General features: G+C 46.8%; 1 protein-coding gene across 5 annotated transcripts in view; it reads right to left on the bottom strand.

The window, feature by feature from the left end:
- Window positions 1–19,754, bottom strand: part of LOC142584976 (putative inhibitor of apoptosis) — a 63,588-nt gene that overhangs the window by 26,206 nt on the left and 17,628 nt on the right. For all 5 annotated transcript variants that reach the window (XM_075695375.1, XM_075695373.1, XM_075695376.1 and 2 more), the window contains 5 exons: window positions 18,464–18,670; window positions 15,326–15,790; window positions 14,323–14,519; window positions 13,401–13,591; window positions 11,897–12,075 (listed from right to left, as the gene is read on the bottom strand). In XM_075695375.1, coding sequence (XP_075551490.1) covers window positions 11,897–12,075; window positions 13,401–13,591; window positions 14,323–14,519; window positions 15,326–15,790; window positions 18,464–18,661 — 1,230 coding nt within the window. In that variant the 5' untranslated portion in view covers window positions 18,662–18,670. The remainder of the gene's footprint in view (window positions 1–11,896; window positions 12,076–13,400; window positions 13,592–14,322; window positions 14,520–15,325; window positions 15,791–18,463; window positions 18,671–19,754) is intronic.

The raw sequence follows: 19,754 nt of genomic DNA on the forward strand, positions 1-19,754 counted from the left end.
CTTGAGGCTATTCCTAGGGAGAACTGGATGCCCACACTAACTTCAAACTGTTCGGTAGTTTGAAGTTTGCACTTTTGGGAGTGCGATTTCAGAGAAAGCTGCAAAATGTGACGTCGATTTAAGGCCGGAGCGGTCCCCAGCTTGTTTAGCGAGCGCTTTTCGTGAGAGCCAGACGCCAGGTGTGCCATAGCAGAAAAACGCAAGCGAGATTCGTCGCCCACAGGCGCGCTTGGCTGCATGCTGCCTTCTGAAAGCAGGGCACTTTGCTCGCAGCCACACAATGAACAGTCAGCCGAGACAAACTTCAACAAGGACCCTTCTGGAACTGCCACAGAAATTTGCCCAATAGCTGTTCCCGGCTGCAGTTTGGAACTTGTCCAGCGAAACCAAGAACAACCCGCTATGAGCAACTTTTGTTTGGCGTGGCAGCCAGTAAAAATACACTAAACGAGGACTAGGCGCCTAATCGGGGCCCCGGCTGCACTATTCCGATTGGTTCCTTGCCATCTGGTGGCTTGCAAGTTAACTCAGAAAACAATGGAGCGCATTTTTCGGAGCCTGCTGCAGGGGAGGACAATGATGCACAAACAGAAGACCATAGCACTCTAACAGATTCAATGAAGTTTGCATCTAAGAAGGAAAGGCAACCAACAAAGGCTTTGCGCTCATTCAAGATGCAAACAAAATGGAGCTCAACGTCAAGCGAGTTTGTAGAAAGAAAGCGATGGCGACAAAAAGAATGTGCGCTGCGAGCAGGAAATGATAAACTGCACAGAACTGTAGACGCCTACAAAGAACTTCAAAACTTGAAAGAAGAGTGCTACATCTCTGCATTTCTGGAAGTTGTGGCTGACGCCGAGGAGGGGACGTTAAATGTAGTGCTGCTCCTCAACCAAGTAAAAAATTGTAAAAAGAAAATACCACGCTGGTCGGAAGTAACAATCAGGCATGGCATCGTAATGCGACACCTCTCCACAAAAGCCTATGAATACATGAGGTGCGAAGAGCTTCTCAAGCTACCTTGCAGAACAACACTATAAAAATACTTCGGTACTACGTCCGGCGAAGTTGGTTTCAGCGAGCTGCTCCGCTCCCGCCTGGAAGCGGAGCTTGAGAATCTGGACACACCACAGTCAAAAGTATGTAGCCTCGTTGTTGACGAGATGAGAATTAAAAGCTGCTCTACCACAAGCAAAGGGATGCGTTCATTGGTGATGTCGACCTAGGCCCTGACCTCGAGTACCTTGCTCCTGAAGCTGAAGGTGAACATCTGGCGAATTCACTGCTGTGTTTTCTGCTTTGTGGCCGGCAAGCAAGATATAAGATCCCTGTTGGTTATTTCTTCACCAAAGGTTGCACTGGAGACCAGCTCGCCAATGTCGTTCGTCTCGTCGTCATCAAAACTGTCAGCATTGGTTTTGACATCATCAGAGTTGTCACCGACAATCACAAGATCAATGTAACTGCTATGAAAATTCTGAGTGGCGGAGAAGCAAAAACACGGGCACCGCATCAGGCAGATCCATCAATGGATATATTTTTCACATTCGATCAGAGCCACGTTATAAAGAACATCAGGTCTCAATTCCTGGCCAAGGAATTTGGTGAAAACAAGGAAATTTCATCAAAGTACATCAAAATGCTCTACAAGATGCAGAGACAATCAACAGTGTGGCCGATCAGGTTCCTTACAAGAAAGCATGTTTTTCCATCGAATATTAAAAAAATGAGTGTGAAGACGGCCGTGCAGTTATTTTCTCCCGCAGTAACTGCAGCACTCAAATACCTCCGGGGTCAGGCAGGTCACAGCTGCGATTTTGAATTTGCATCTGTGGGGCCGACTGTTCAGTTCATGGAAGCCTTTCACAAGTGGTTCACATGCATGGATGTGAGCAATCTTCAGCAGCACATCCATCGCAATGACGAAGATGCTCGTCAGTTTTCTGAAATTGATGACACAAGGCTGCATTGGCTTGAGGGCGAGTTCCTTTCTTACACTAAGCAGCTGAAAACTAAAAGCTGCGCGGAAACCTTCCCGAGCAAGGAAACGCACCATGCGCTCGTCTTTACAACAATGTCATAAGTGGAATCTATTCGGTTCCTTCTTTCTCACAAGTAATTTAAGTTTGTGCTTACGCGCAAGTTTTCAAGTGACCCCATAGAGACCATGTTTGGATTTCTACGCCGCAGCTCTGGCTACAACAATGCCCTGGATGTAAAAAGCACAGTGTGCGGAACAGAAAAGATGCTTGAGACCGGCATCGTTGCCTCCTCTGCCCAAAGCAATGTGAGAAGCTCGACATCGTTTTCGTCGACACAGCTTCTACCAGTATGCCAGACTCCAACAAAGACCATGAGTACTGCAGAAAAGGTTTTAGACGCGGCGGTGAATAGGCTAAAAGAACAGTGCCTCTCAGACAGGCCATGTGCGTCGAATCCAGATGTCGCCAGCGTGGCGATGGTTGGAGGATTCATTATGAGAGCGGCAAGCGAAAACATCCCCTGCGCCGAATGCGTTGCAATGCTGCAAGGAACCAAAGCAAACACTCCCCTCCTTGGCCTTATCGCACATCAAGATCGCGGGGGGCTCATGTATCCAAGCCAAGAACTCATGAAACTTCTGATATGCCTCAGGAAATTTGTCGACAGTGTGCTTCCGCATAGAAAATCATTCTCAAAACCACTCAAGGTTTGCGCGGAAAGGAGTGTCGAACTCCTCGTGGGACTACCACTTCTGCAATCCGGCAACACAGATACCGTTCACCGCAGAAGGCTTTTGCATCTCATAACTACGAAGTTCATCAAGCCACTTTTCAGTAACTATGCACTTGGAACAACCGACAGACATGCCACTGTCAAGCTGCTGGAGCGCAAACCTATTTCACGAAAAGTTATTAAAATGTAGACTCAAATGTCAACGCATTTTGCCGCTGCAGTGATAATTCTCGTGCAGGACATTTGAACGACACACTCACGGCCATCCAATTTAAGCGTGAAGAGGTGGACGTGCTCAGTTCCCACGAAGAATATGAATGCCTCAAGCCTGGCCATCCTTATCGCCAAACTTCTTTAGGGCTGGGATCAAAAATCTATGGGCACTTTGCTGAGCTAAACTGCGATAGGCGAAAGCCTATCTATGAGTGCTTCTGTTACTGTTGTCTGAACTGTTCTGCGAACAGATGCCGCCATGGCCGCGAGCATGGGATGCAATCACAGCCATATGCCTGCAAGGTTTGTCGCCGATGTCCACACGCGCATGTCCGCACTCTCCCACGCGGCCACTCGCACAGCGCTACTGGCATGACGCCTCGTCTCCTTGCTCCCCTCGCCGGTGATCACCACTTTCCTGCGACCACCACGGACTGCGTCCTGACACTCATGAGCTACTAAAGGCTTACGCCTTAAAAACTTTGCTTGATGCGCGCAACGCGTTCTCTCTGAAAGCAACCTGTGCTACATTGCTATGAGCACGCGTGACCCGATCGAAAGCATCACTACCTCAACACGCATGAACGATTACGTGCGACTTCCAAGAGACATGCTGCCGAACGCAAACGCTGCACATGGTTTGATGCGTTCTCTTGCGAGAGAGTGTGTTGGTGAACGCAAAATATGGCAATTCTTCCTTGAACTGCTGGCAATGTGAACTGCGCATAAGTTAACTTCACGTGTTACACCAGGACAATTGTGTTCTGTGCGATTGATGAACTAGGTTGACCAAGCAGCACTTCAAAACAAACTGCAATTAAGCGCCATTTCGTTCAAGCGCGGCCGATGAGCAAGCAGAAGCAACAAGCAATGGACTAGTAGAAACTTGACGATTTACTGATGCTGGTGCATTGGCGGAGGCACCGACACCACAAGCTAAAACGTAAGGCCCAAGTTTATTTTAGAGTGCGTGTGTTGATTGTATGCATGTTACCGTGCATGTCACTGAAAAGCATAGGTTAAGGTAGCCAGTTATTTAGTGTTCTTTGAAAAAACACATTTGCCACATAGTGAAAAAAAGTCTTGAACAGTAATGCAAAGCTGATAAGACGTGTAAAATGCATGTACTACCAGCACCGTGCTGCATAATATAAGAAGCGGGCAAACAGTTGCGATAATGAAAATGACTAACGAACGAACGAACGAACACACACCATCGCCGGCAGAGGCGGTGTTCCGTTTCCGACGCATCGCGAGACAGGGACACGCAGCCTGCGAGTGAGCCCCAACCGTCGACGCGCTACATACGGTATCATCACTCAAGGCTCACCAGACGAATCGCTGCCCGAACGTCGCACGATTCAGACGCGCCTAGAGCTGCGTTCTGTGTCAGTGGTGACTGCAGAAGCGCAGGCATGCAGCGTTCGCAACTCCCTTCGCGCAGTGTCCGCAACTGAGCGGGAGTTCAGTTTGATGGGCCAGCAAGGCCAAGAACAAATTTCAGCCCCTTGTGACTGAGTTCATTATTGTGCAGGTTTCCGCGATGAACTCTTTGATAACTCTGTGCCCAAGATGCCAACAGCATTCTTAAGTGCACACTGCGATACTAGGCTTGGTTTGGCAGTGAAAATGGTGGTCATGCACTACTCCAGAGGGTTCAAGAAAAGGATAAAGAACACCTGAAGAAGGCATACAAAGCCCGCCAAACAAAGAGGCAAAGATGTAAGAAGATGCCCGACAGCAATCATTCAAAATATTACAGCCTTATAGACCGATTTTGGTCCAGTTTGTTTTGCTGCCATCCACAAGCTGTGCTGTACTTAGTCTTGAAATGTTCATCTTTTCACTATTTAACTATTTCACAATAACTACATGGCTCCATGCAGTGAAGCACAGTCGTGTGCATGTTATGTTGAGCAAAAAATTATTAGCGCACTAAAAAAAAAAAAAGACAAACACTGTCGGTGTAAATTAGACATTTGGGCAAACATGCAAGGTATTCCTAGCTCCCTATTGTGTTTTGTTACTGTGCCCAGCTTTCCACAAGCAAGGAACTTATAAATTCTTATAAAACAAAAACTAATGAAGATATCCTAATGAAATTTTAGATTCGTCTCTTTATTGCAATGTGCAGTGTGTGTGCCAATTTCAGCCCTTTCTGTTTACAAACAAAAAAGTTATTTCTGATCCCCTCCATAGTAGTAGAGAAAAGAAAAGTAAGAAAGCAGCGGATTTTTGTGCGTAGACTGTGCATACACCTGGTCCTCTCATGGCCATTTCTTTCCTATCTGCTAAACCATTCTAAACAAGAAAAGCTTATACACAATTATTGTGCAAAGTCAGACCACAACTAAACCGGAGGTATCCTTGGTAAACAAAGTATACTTATTCGGTGACATTTTCTGCGGGCCTGCTATTGGGCTTTCTTTCCTGTTCAACTGTGCAGGTTCATTAAGAAGTGGCGAGACAGATTGACAATTGTAATCATTGAAACACTTAGTGAAACCTTTCTTGGGTTATTTTTTCTGGGTTTCAGACTCTGCATATTGCATTTTCAGGAATGCTTTTCATGTTCTTGCTTTTGTTTCAGTTAGTTTATAGGGAGGGCATGTAAAGATCTTCTACACCATGTCAAGTATGTGGTGCCATAGAGTGTTCTTGGATGGAGTGTTGCCATTTCATTCTGTACACTATAATGTCTTTTCTGTGTCCAAGGCTGTTTTACATTTGAGTGCGAGTGTAGCATTTTGCCAAGTTTTACCTCTGTCACCCAAGCTTGAAAGTCTGCTGCCCACTGCTGGTGGCATATTCGCACATGTAATTTTTTTTTCAATAAAAGGAAGTTTGTCACTTATCCTGTGCACTGGTTGTCTTTGTCTTTCGGAATTACAATTTGTTGCCTATTTTTGCTCTTTTGTTGCATTTCAGATTAGGAATGGCTATCATAGTTGACATCATTTAACCATATTGCACGCAATATGGATGATATGTACTTGCATTGTATTGCCCCCATAAATATAATAAGTAGAAGTTAATTCACATATAGCGCCTTTGCATGGTGGCGCAGTGATGGATTGTGGCTATAAGGCACCAGCGCTGCAGGTAGCGCTGCTTGTGCAGAATATTGTTCAACTCTAAAAACACCACTTTCAAACATCATTGTCCTTATGTGCATTTGTATAGCTCCAGTTCTTGCGAACAACACACATCTGGTGGAAGAGTGGCTTGCACCTGCAGTTGGGGCCAACAAATAGCCAAATTTCTGCCCGTTTTCATGTTATTAGCATGTCAGTAAAGGCAGTAGTTTTTATAGTGACCTGTTTGCCCAGTGTAGAAGCTGCTGCGGGGTGTCAGAATCTTGTACACATCTTCAGCTTTGCAGGGGACACAGAATCTGGCACATAGTTTGTCACAGGCCGTGTCTTCGGGGCAAGTTGAGTTGAGCCGCTTGCGAAGCGAGAACCAAGCTTGTTGGATATGAAGTAAACCGCCTGTACACTGAGTGGTCTTCTTCATTTTGTGTGACATATGTGGTTATAGTGACCCTTGTTTTATGCACTTCTTGTCCAGCAGTGGTCTTTTGCTTTTGAAACATTCAGGGTAGCTTTCAGCAAGCTGGACAGGAATAACACTGAAAAACTAGCAGATGTTAATCACTGCACTTATCATGCAAAGCTTCGTACAGTACGACGAGGGCATAAATAAATGAGGGTGTTCCTCAAGGCTTTGTAGCACATGTCATGAGTCTGGAGCAACATGATGTACAGCACTTTTTTTGATCGCATGCTATAGATTCAGCAGGTGTGGCCATGGTTGAAGTGCAGCGCAAGGTCAAGAAAACAGATATCTACGAGCAGCACCCTGGTAAAGGAGAGGCTAGGAAAACTAGTGGGAAGCCTGTTGAACATCTGGTTGACCTTGTTGCTGGCTTCATCAGGCAAAGTGTGAAACAAGAGAAGGAAGTCATCAACACATCAGAAGGTTTTTGCATACATACACTGTGCTAAGGTTCCCAGGCAGGTCTCTGTCATAACACAAGTCAGCTTGCAGGCTATGCACGACCAACTACATATGCCTTCTGTTCGGACAAAGAACTGCTCATTGTAACTGACGAGGATGGAGTGGGCAAAAAACAAAAAGAGCAGCTCCATTAATCTGGTTTCACTGGTATCAGCAGCGTTTTGTAAGTGTGCACCGCCATACTCCCCAATGCCTTCTTGGGTGATACCAGCAAGGACCAGCTTGAGGCAAGGGGTAATAGACATCTTTACAAGCTAAGAATTGCATGCATAGACAGCACATTGTGTCCAAAAAGTAGGCCCTTCACAGGGGCACTGGAGAAGGAACAGATTATTGACAGTGGGCAAAGACAACCTTCTCTGCTACAAACACCCAACACTGTTGCCATGTAATGACCTCTGAAACCATCCCTCTGAAAGAGGAAATCATCGCTGTGCATCCATAAAGAGGGCAGGCAGGCAAAGCCCCTTCAGCAATGCTGCCAGCTTCAAAAGGCCCACTTTACACATCCTGAATGATTCATTCTTAAACTTTGCTGGGTGCAAGCATTCTACTCTCCAAAAGTTGTCATTGAGAGCACTGTTGGCATGGTGGCAATATAGTTCATAACCATTTGTAACAAACCTCTTCCGAGTTGGTCTGGAGGCTAACAGTGCTCATGGAGCGACACCATGAGACAAGCAACGTGACTGGATGCCTCCAAGCCCTTGTTTGGCTATCACATTGTTGCGTTAGTAACAACCATGAGACAAAACCAACAAGCTCAAGTTCGGCACTCGCGTGGTTACTGCGGAGGATCCATAATAAAAAGCGCAAAAACAGAAAACTCAAGGAAAAGGATAAAACATCATTTAACACTTAGTATTGCTGCAGCCCACCCCCTTCTTTTATTTTGTCTGGTCGTGCTACATCTTTTTACTATAGATAGGCATGAACTTCTCCTGTGCACAGCTTACTGCAGGGCGCATAGGTGATGTTCCCAAGCTCAATCAGTGTCTGATTTTTATATACACTATGTGCTGGCTCAAAGACGCTTGAAACACTTTTAGCGAAGCTTCTAGTAGAAAAGGTGCTTGGAAGAAAAAGAAATGCTCTGCTGCAAGTGCCTTGGCAACATCTTGTCCCCTTAATAAAAATTGTGCTTCCATATCAACTTCAGCCCTCCAGTTTAGAAGTACCAGTGCACTTATGAACAACGAATCAATTCTCAAAGAGTACGTGCAGTCCAACCAAAAGCATGGGCATGAATCTGCATTGTGCTCCTGGATTGAAGGTGAATAATGCGTTTCATATTGGTGAATGTGTTTTAGTAAGCTACCCTGCAATATGAATTTGTAATTTACAAAGAACTGTCAATGAACTTACCACGAGCACAGATGCACTTGCAAATTATATCACAATTGAAAATAATGAGCACAGTGTAAACCTATGTGCCCTTTCCACTCTTAGTATGCTTTACTGCACGATGCTTATTTACACCCCTGTATTGCGGTGTAGCAAGCTACAAAAGAAACTTTGCATAATTAGGCTCTTTAGGATTATCTTTCACACAATACACTAATATTTCGCAGTGAAGCCTAAGCAATGTACTGCGGTGAAGCATACTAAAAGTAGAAAAGGGCCACAGTCACTGGACATAATAAGAGTTTTTTTAATTATACACTTGCGTACCCGCTGTCTCTCAGGTCGCCTAAGTGGACATACTATGCTGGGTGATAGCGGCCCCCCCCACTTTTAGTATGCTTCACCGCGTAACTAAAGTGCATTGCGGCAAAGAAGCAGTGAATAAACAAATGGTTTTTACAACAGTACAGAAATAAATGTGTACCATGCATCAGTCTACCACATGGAAGAGCGTGACAACAAAAGGTAGCCGATTCACACGGGCTGTGTAGCCCACTTATCAGCCGTAAAGGGTATTATGGGTAATACAAAATTTCAGGCACACAGAAATATGTTTATATGTTTACGTTCGTACTCCTTACGTAATAAGACTGCCAGCAATTCCACAATAGAAAGTAATTTACAACACAAATGCAAAGAACACAGACATATGCCTCATTTTCAACTTGGTCGTCATGCAAATGACATAGCACGGAAAAACGCGAACATGCTGTAAACTTCGTACTTGGCAAAGAGCACACCACAATCCTGCGGCAGCAGCTAATGAGACCAAAATGGGAGCACATGTCTGTGAACACGCAAATGGAGCACCTAAGCCACTCTGCTCCTCCACCACCCCCGCTGCACGGCTGCACCACTCGTTTCAAGCAGAGTGCACCAAACACACATTCAGCGCTGAACAGTGGGCGGTCGATGCAGTCGCATTTACATGACTTGTAGCGAGCCGCACATCCCTCGATGTCAGTTAAGCAAAGTCTGACACGGTCACGCCACATTGCGGTTCGCAGAACTTTGCTGCCGAGGCGCTAGGCCACTTCGACATTTCAATTGTCACTACCGCCGGGTTCTCAAGGAAGCACGGGTCACACAACGCAGATTCTGTACTGCCAGGGCTCACCGAGTCGCACTACCACTGATCACGGCTTTCCGCCAAGTAACACAGAATCTACAACCAACACACAAGCAACGCAAGCACAATCATATGAGCAATGATGAACAACGCGTGGTCCAGAGAACAATCACGCCGAGGACGAACACGCCACGGCGTCACTGTCGGGCCTTCTCAATATTCCCTAAACGATCCTGCCCCTAGGCACCTAGGATCAGGTCCCGTGAGGGATTTTTGTACGACATTTAGACGCACGCGGCTAGTAGACGCCATGGTGCATGAATTCGAAAAACCTGAGACAGCGTATGAAAAAAAAAAAAAAACCCCGCTGGTGAGAATATTTTTTTTAAAATCTATTCCCGAGGCAATGACACATCGGGTTTTGTGAGTGCATGCTCCGCCAAGCTAGTGTAGCCTAGCAACGGAGGTGCTTCTCTTCCTTCTTTTGCCCTTTTTTCTGCGGCCATACTCTCTGTACGCGGAGGAATGTAATCTCTGTACTCGCGGGGATGTCACAGTCACACTTTGCACTTTTAGGGCGGCATCTGCCTCGAGCAAGACAGTTGCAGTGTACATGGTAAGAAATGTGAAAACAAATAAGTAAGAAACATTGCGCATTGGAAGCGACATGGAGCTTCCTTTTTGTCAGTAGTTTTCTCAGCGTCAGCACCTGCTTTGCGCGCGTCACTCACGGTGCTTCGGTGGTGCGTGGTGGCGGAATCTATGGAAAATAGCAGCAGTGCGGGCCGAGAGTCAACAGCGACGTTTTCATGGATAGCTCAAACGGTGACAACTTATGAACTGATGGGTTGATGGGGGGAGTGGTTAATTTTGGGGCTTTCACGTGATATAAGACCTTTCAGAATAACGAACAATTTTCGGCAATCCCGCGCAATTCGTTATATCATGATTTGACTGCAGTTAAGAGAAAAGAAAATGATCCTTGGGAAGCTTGTGAATCGCCATGGCAAGGCAAAGGTTGACAACGAACAGGGACTGTGGACCAGTATCCAACACCCAATGCTACTGTTTCCAGGAAGGCATGCACAATGGATGACATCCACAGCTGCCTCAATGTCCCCACTCGTTGAACCATCACCAGATTGTCACCTCCAGGTCTGCACTGATGCCATGTAATATGTGCCGTTCATTATGGTGCCAGTGCTCCCCACCCTTTTTCTGCTATGTTCTCTTCAAATGCATGAAACAAAGAGCATCTGAACTGATTGTTGTAGGAAATGTGATCACATTATGTCCATGATTTGTGAATATAACTGCTCATATCAGCTCGCTTATGCTTATGAATGTGGTAATGAAGTTTTGCGTTGCCTGCTGAACGTTCAATAATTTTCATGAGCTTTACCTCACTGCATGGTGCACTCGCAAAAGTGACATCCCTTATTTCTTTACGAGAAGAAAACAGCTCGCCAGTGTAACTTTTGCATGCTTTTGCCTCAAGCTTTGTTTCCAACCAACTTGTGATGCAGTTAATCATAAAAGCAGTTCTTACATCATAAAACCAATACAGTAGACTTCTGTTAATTATACTCCGGTTTGATCCTGGCCGACGGTCCCAGTCGGCACATTTGTATTTATATGGGTCCAAATTATTATTCCAAATTATTTTGATCCTAAAATTGGCCTTTGCTGAATGATTCTAACTTTATCAGTCAGCACTCATGCGCCAGACCTTTATGGTGACCCCAATATCGATCGTTATTGAGACACACTGCCAAAAAATTTGCCGTTGGAAATGCCAATTTCAGGCCTACCCTAGGAAGATTTTCAAGCAATAACAGTAGCTCACAATGTCTGACTACGGTATTTACCAAATTCTAACATGCCACTCTTCTTTTTTTCCAGGAACACTGGATCGAAAATTGCTTGCGTGGTGCAATCAGAGATGATACCAAAACCGCCTTCGCTGCATACGTATGCATTACAGCATAACATGGATGCATTGCGCAGAAGCTGACTTTAGGAAACCAACTGCCACTGTGCAACACATGTTGGACCCTTGGTCCATCTTTTTAGAGTGCAGTGCTCAGGCACCCATTCCCGAGTTGAGCATCGGCGTAACTGTGGTAACGTGCACGGGCCACTGCTTGCGTGTTTGCCACCGTCTTCTTCCACAGCTGGCTCTGATGCGGTTGATCTGCAGATGCAGCGTTACACACTCAAGTCTCTTCGGTCAGTGCTTTGTAGAGAGAAGCATGACAACTGAATTAAAGCAAAAGCTGCATGTGAACCATTAGGTGGCCTTAATATGTGCTGAACACATGGTGGGCCAAATGTTAAGTTTTAATTGCCTGTACACAGTTCCAGTTATGACATGTTAACTGTATTAATTACTGGGCTCTGTTCACAATTCTAAAACGTAGGTGACAACTAGCCGAACCACAGTGTTTGCTACAAGAAAAAGTGTGGTCGTCTTACTGCACTGAGATGTGACTGATGTCGCTGGAGGCAGTCCTCCACATATGTCTCGCCCTTGGACAGCAGCACAAACTGGCAGCGGGGAAACCAGCGGGCATGTTCCTCCCAGGGGTCGTCCGTCGCATCCCAATTGCAGAGGCCGCCATCACAGTGGAAGCACTTGGTGTAGTCCTGGAGACCTGCGGGCAAAAGCAAGGCGACGAGTCAGCCACCACTTCCAAGACAAAGTCAAGGAAGTTAATTGTGAATGGCCAGTAGAGGCAAGAATAAGTTGTGGCCCTCTCGCTCCTGGATGAAGGTTTTTCTTAGCAACCTCCACTGACTGCCGTCTTGGCATCTGTCAATTCCGCCTTATACAATATACTTGCCGATAGCACAACAATCTCCACAAGACTAAAGATGCCTCTCCTTTTGTGTTGTGTGTATTTTTGCGCCACATATAAGCATGTTATACTAACTTGCCCAATCTTCAACATTAGCAAGTTATGTCAGCATACTTCTTTGATTATCCATCATTAATCTCCACTTGTCTTCAATCATTACGTTCAATCTCTACCGCACCTGGAACCACCACTGTGGCTTAGTAGCTATGGTGCTGCGCTGCTAAGCACAAGGTCACAGGACAAAATCCCAGCCCCGGCAGCCGCATTAGAGAGGGCAAAATGCAATAACACCCGTGTCTCATGCATTGAGGGCACATTAAAGATCCCCTGGTGGTCAAAATTAGTTGAGTCCTCCAGTACTGCACATAATATTGTGGTTTTGGCACACAAAAACCCAGAATTGAATTTTTTTTTCTACTGTACCCGACTGTATTTTTTTTCCCTCAACTCTTCCTATTCTAGATTCGAAGTTTCTGGAGTTCGATTCTAGGATTTTTCAAGACAGCCTACTGCATAAATGCGAGAATTCGATGTGTCAAGAATACAGCACTAAAGTTGCCGACCAAAAGGTTGGATATTGTGGGGACCACGAAGAAGTACGAATAACTTGGAGATCAAGGAAACCAATTCACCAGGACGAAAAAAAGAAAAGTTTCTTTCCGCAAGTAGCCAGGAAAGCTTGTCAGTATATGAAGCTTACACATATACTCTTTGTGCTCACCTCTGTGGCCAATTTTGCACATTTGTCCAGGTGGAGTCTGAAATGCTAAATGGCGAAGTGTACGGAATCTAAAATTTCACTTGCCTTTATACATTAAATCTACGGAGAAAGTGGAGTTGCCATATGAAGCTAACACGAATAACTGAACATGCCTTGATAAACTGTGACAGTTTTCAGAGGCCCTGAGATAGAGAATGACTGCGTGAAACTGCTCACTTATGGAGGGCATATAGGGGTCTGTGATCCCCAGTGAAATTAATATAAAAAGGAACTTCAATGATGAATACAAGAGCAGCATGACCATCAAATTGCGAACAATAAGAGCAAAGCACATTTTAGCGTACGATCCTGAATTCACTTGTCCGGAGACTTGGAAAAATAAATTTTAATTCATGCTTACCAATGTAAAAAAATCCAGCAGGCACCAATTCCTGAGGCCGCTTGGGACACGTGGCAGGCCACTTTTCGAAAGTCCGCAGCCGGGCATCGGGTGACGCTTGCGATGGATGCTTCGGCCCGACGTGTACGGACACACCGAGGCCAGACAGCTCTGAAGGAGGAGTGCCTCCTTTCAAATGCACTCCCTGGGATCTACCAAGACAACCCCAGTGGTCTGTGAGCACACGTGAACAAGATTTGCCACGTGCAAGTTTGCGCTGTTAACTTTCCCCTCACACATAATATGCCAGGCTTTAACAGGATAACCAGCTGCAAGGCCATACTTCGTTAAGCATTACTTACACTTTCCATTCTTTTTGCTCCACGTCAATGGCTGGCATGAAGCGAGGTCATTATTGCCACTATCAGCTGCTCACTGAGACGGGTGATAAGGATAGAATTAAAGAAAAATACTAAAACAAATATGGCCCTTGCTCTTTACAAGCAGATTTAATCATTCATAAGCAGACTATTTACTTGATGGTCCGAGCTAATATGGTCACACTGACTTTAACATGTAATACATCCTGCTGTGCCACCACAGCATAGAAGTAATCAAATCGCCAATGATATAGCATTACTAACACTGCCATTAGCAATGCGAGTGTGCTGCAGTTCGACACTAGCATTACAGTTAATTTACTTGACGTGGTGGCGGGCAACCGCTCTTCACTGCCTGCCACATGGCAGCCACAAGGGTTCTCATTGCTGTGGTGCTTAAGGCCAAAGCTCGAAAATTGGCTAAACATTTAGATAATGTTGGGAGCACCAGCCAGATGCTCCTTGCCCAGAAGGTTCAGCGCTAGTGGGAAGCTGAGCTTGGCCTGCTCACAACATCTGCCTCACAACCGACAAAAGAGGCTTGCAGTCCGATTCACACGCACCCATGCCCAATGAGCAGCTGCTCATGCTCGGGTGCAGAGCGTGCCCGTTGCCATGACGTATGACCACACTCGTCCCGGCCAGCCAAATCTGGGTTCAGAAGGAATGGGCAACACGGGTAGTGGCGGGCATGTTCTCGCAGGGGGTCGTCCCCTGGTTCCCAGTTGTGCACTGTGCCCTTGCAGAAGGCACACCGCACCTGGGGGGAAAAAAAAGAAAAAAGAAAAGGCCCGAAGCTAGAGTACCATGTGTTTAGGAACTACAGTATGATCCTAACTATGCATCTTCGAGAAGGCAAATAGGCATAACCACAAAACAGATCGAACATATATTAGCTGTGACTTCAATGCAGTGTCAGCGTGTTTAAATGCACGAATGATACCTTGTCATGTTCAAGCAAAATGCATTCCATGTGGTTTCTGCTTCAAGCAGGAACAGCACCTGACTCATTTTGCACTGGGACCGAACACCTTGTAGCTATCGCCTGTGGTTCGCCCATTATTGTTGTAACTTCAGCGTAGGTATTCTGCACTGTAAGACAGCCATGCTGTTGCAGAGGCAAAATTGCAGCTGGAATGTATTCCGCTGCTCCTTCAGTTGCTCATCCACAGAAAACAGTTTCGCTACAAAAGCAATGTGACATCCATTGTAGCGATATGTGGCATAAGAGCAACAGTAAAATCAGCTACACAGTCACTAGTAACATCCTTTTTCAAGAACGAAGTGACTAAGTCAAGCTATGTCAAATACTTGCTAGCATTAACAAGGCAGAACACACATTCCACTAAGAGTTGGTTATTCAAATGAACTTTTCTGCAACGAAAAAAAATTAATGGAACCATATTAAAGAAGCGCATGGCTGTTACGTAAAGCACATATTTGATGGCCAGAAACTAAACATACCATCATGAAAATGAGCATATACATTGAATGATGGTCACTTTCTTTGTCAATTTAGAACTTTGACACTGAAGCAACACATTAATCAAGCTAGCCAACACGCACCTTGTCTTCTTCGTGAAGATAGTAAAAGCCCGCCTGAGCAAGCGTCCGTGCTGGCAGGAAGTCCAGCGGCCAGTCGGAGAAGGTGTTGAACCGCTCTTCCTCTGATGCCTGCAGCCGGCGAAGCTGCATATCATTTTCTACACCATTCCTAGGCACAGGCTCACAAGCAACACTGCGCACAAACGGTGCACTGGCGACGCGTGGCAGCTGGGGAATCACACTGTCAACCTGCATTGGTTGCTCTACACGTGTTGCACCGACAGATGATGCACCGGCTGCGGAATAAATGGGGCTTGCTGCCACCAGAACACGCGGGCTTGGAAGGGATCGCACGAACGCACAGTTTGGCCGCACAGCGCGGTGTCTATCAACGACAGAGTCTGCAATTTTCCAGTCGGAAACCTCGAGCCCACACTTGAAGCACTTTGTGAGATGCCCGGGAGCACTTATACACACAAAGCCACCCTGTGATGAGAGAAACAAATAAATAAATAAATAAATAAAGGAGAGAGGAGATTTAGAACACTTAAACCACTAGGGTGCACATGGGTCAGAATCAAGGCACCAAGAGTACACACTTATTCCAAATGATGAGCCAAAATAAAAAGCCCACTTTCATGGATGACCAATTAAAAATAAGCAGTGTGTCATATCCTTTTCTATTAAAGTCATCCTGCCCATATTAGTAGCTACCTCTTTGAAGTGGCTGTTAATGGCAAAAACAAATATTTCCGTTTTGCAATTCTTTGCATAGCAGTTTTTTTTTCTGTGCCTCAAAAAACAGAAGATTCAACCAGTCAATTTACACCTTATTAGGGATGAAAACACATTCTGTTTCATGGATTAAAAGTGAAATCATGTTTCGCACACACATGTTCAAAGCAAATGTGTCACGATCCACCCGGGGTCGTGAACAAGGGAGGGCTCGAGGCGCCCTCCGATAGACGGACGCTCCACAACGTGGTGGTGCTGAACGATGACTGACCAGCGAGCAGCTGTGCTCGTCGGTGTTTACTGCGGTGCAGTGACCAATGTTGCCTGCCGAGCTTTAGCAGGCCACCGAGCCTGGCGGCGAACGAACATTATGCCTGGGGGCGTCACACGCTTGCTACACCCCCTTACCCCCAGTTTGTTAAAGAAAAAACAAATGTCCATGTTTTAAATATGAGGCTCTGCCTCCCCCCTAGCTGGGTCGACGGTGCCTGCTATCCAGGCGAGTAACGGTCCAGTGGCCTCCGCCGTCGAGTACTCCGCCTGGGCACCGGTGTTGATGGGTTGGGTGTGGCAACGCCGGGTGCTGCCTGAGCCAGCCTCGCTCCATCCAGAGGGTCCGTAGTGGTCAGCTTTGTGAGTGGTACCGGGCTCGACACCGGTCCAACAGGTGCCGCACCACTGGCTACGGTTGCTGCCTCCGAGGTGGGTGGTGCTCCGCTGGAAGCGACTGGTGTTGCCACTAGTCCTCCTGCAGGCTGCAACTCGGAAGTGGCAGTCGAGGGTGCTGGCCAGGTCCCGAGGCGAGGCCTGACATGGTCGGCGTGTCTGTGCCACATGGCCCCATCTGGCATGCGGACGAGCAGCGATGAGGCGTTGGCAGGCGACACCACCTGTCCAGCAGACCAGGGTGGGCCAGGACGGAAGTTCCTGGCGAAAACTGGGGCTGCCGACTCTGGCAAAGGCCCGGGACGGCACCCTTGGTCAGCAGCCAGCTTCTGCCTCAGCTGCTTCAAAAGCACTGTGGATCGGAGGTCCGGATGCAAGACGTCCAAGGGGGTCTTGACCATTCGACCCAGCAGGAGCTCACAGGGGGCACGACCAGTGATATCGTGGGGCGTGGTCCGGTACTGAAATAATATCCGGGCAATCTGCATCCGAAAATCCCCAGTCTGGCTCTTCTTGAGCTTGTCTTTGATGGCTTGCACCACCCGCTCGGCTGCACCATTTGAAGCAGGGTGGTACGGCGGAACCATTATCTGGCGTATACCGCTCTTTGTCAGCCAGGCCAGGTACTCTGTGCTGGCGAAAGCAGGACCATTGTCGGACACGATGACATCCGGCAACCCCTGGGCGGTGAAGACCTGTCGTAGCACTGCAATGGTCGTGCCTGCTGATGGAGTGGTGACAGGTAGAACCTCCACCCACTTTGAAAAGGCGTCCACCACCACCAGGAAGTAATGGCCCTTGAAGGGTCCCCCAAAATCCACATGTAGGCGGGACCAGGGTCTCTGTGGGAACGGCCAGGGGGTGATTTCCCCACGACGAGAGGCTCGCTGATTCTCCTGGCAGATTTGGCAGCTCTGCACCAAGTGAGCGATGTCTTGGTCCAGGCCAGGCCACCAAACATGGGACCGGGCCACCATCTTGGTCTTTTCTATCCCTGGATGACCCGTGTGCAGCAACTGCAGAACCTTGGACCGGAGACTTTGTGGGATCACCACCCTCGAACCCCACAGTAGGCAGCCCTGCTGCAAGCTCAGCTCAGTGGCCTTGTGGCTATAGGTCTGCTGCACAAATTCCTCTCCACGGGACACTGCCTTGACCACCTGAGACAGGACTGGGTCCCGGTTGGTCGCTTGAGATACCGAACAGCAAACAGCAGCAGCAGCCTGATTCAAGCCCAGGTACCAGACAAGCCCGCGGCAAGGGTAGCCGTCGCAAGGGTACGCGGCGGAGGCATGCGGCAGCAAGCTGGGTGTAGCAAGCATGTGACGCCCCCCAGGCATAATGTTCGTTCGTCGCCAGGCTCGGTGGCCTGCTAAAGCTCGGCAGGCAACATTGGTCACCGCACCGCAATAAACACCGACGAGCATGGCTGCTCGCCGGTCAGTCATCGTTCAGCACCAGCACGCTGCGGAGCGTCCATCTATCGGAGGGTGCCTCGAGCCCTCACTTGTTTACGAACCCAGGTGAATTGTGACACCGGCGACGAGGATGGGATCCATTGACAAAACATGCCATCTAGCGTCAAATCAAAGACACTAACGCAGCTCTTCAACAACACAGCCAAGAGTAGCTGCTGTGAAGGCATCAGCAGTTTCCACCACATAGCCCCCCTGCCCCCATTTATATAATTGTGCCATCTTTTAAATATTCAAACTAAGAAAAGCGCCACTTTTCCCTTTCTGAGACAGACATGCCCACCTGAGCCAGCTTCTTGGCAGATACCGGGGCATCTGGGGGCCACCCACGAAAAGTGGCAAGCCTGTTTTCTTCTCGGCTATAGTCAAGGGCAACGGCCATCTTCGGGTACTTTGCCACCACGGGCCCATCTGTAACCGCTGTCTGCTCAAGAGCCGAAAAGGCAGGCGGCCCCCGCTGCGCCAACTCTGTGCGCACCATCGTAGGCGCCTGCAAGAAGGCGGACAACAGTGCACCTTGTAGCCACTGCCTTAGCAACCACACTGCACCGACGACGCTAGCCAACACACACAAGTATAGGTGGCAGAGGTTTTTTTAACAAACACAGATCTTTAAGACAGGATGAAAAATAGCAAACAGCTTTCTATGTCTCATCACATGACAATCTATTTTTTTTTATTATTCACTAGCACTTCTTCAGTCAGTCTTTTCATTCATACCTTAACCAGATTATGTTTCTTTATAATGTGGAAATGTATCTCGAAGTGTAAGTATATTGTTTACCGTATCGTTGCAAAATACTCCTACCACTATTTTTTAAATTGCTTTTTGTTGTGTGTTCTGTTCAAGCTATTGTAGATATTACAAGTGCTACTAAATGTATATCTCAGTGATAAGTTGTATCGGTTATAAATTGACAACTTGTTAATTTGCACACGATTATTTCATTCTTTTTGTCAGCTGACTAGCACTCCTTATGAAGTCCTTGCAAGCTTTTTTTCATTTCACCTTGGCAGCCAAATGAAACTTACCTTTCAGATCAGGCACAAGCACCTGCCAACCTTAAGGTGTTTATTATTGAAACTGAACTGAACCCATGTTGATTTTATATTAAACAAACATGTAGATAGTGGAGTAGGAACCCTGAACAGGCACACTTCTTTTTCAGTTGCAGCTAGAGTGGTATGCATCACAGGTCCATAGAAATATTCATGCAATTCATTCATGCAGTATGCACATAGTGTCAGCTGAAATTCCTGTTGCTGTTACACATTCAGGGTTTGTAAATGTTTAAGAGATAAAAATTCAACGGTACTGAAGGACCTTCAAGGCCCTGTCAAAGCTTCTTCAAGGGTGTAGAGTTGCATATCATGAAGCAATTCTTTACTGTAACAACTTTTCCAAAACACTAAATATAGCTGTATTGCACCAGATACGAAAATACATTGTAAATATCCAGCCTTGATCACTTCATGTTCCTAACTAGGTGCAGAGAGAGCATTATCAACACGTGAGGGAAACCAGCGCCAAGCACTGGCGTCTTTAACTCTCGCCCTTTGTGAGGTGTTCCAGT

The sequence above is a fragment of the Dermacentor variabilis genome, chromosome 6 (assembly GCF_050947875.1).
Source record: "Dermacentor variabilis isolate Ectoservices chromosome 6, ASM5094787v1, whole genome shotgun sequence".
Taxonomy (NCBI): Eukaryota; Metazoa; Arthropoda; class Arachnida; order Ixodida; family Ixodidae; genus Dermacentor; species Dermacentor variabilis.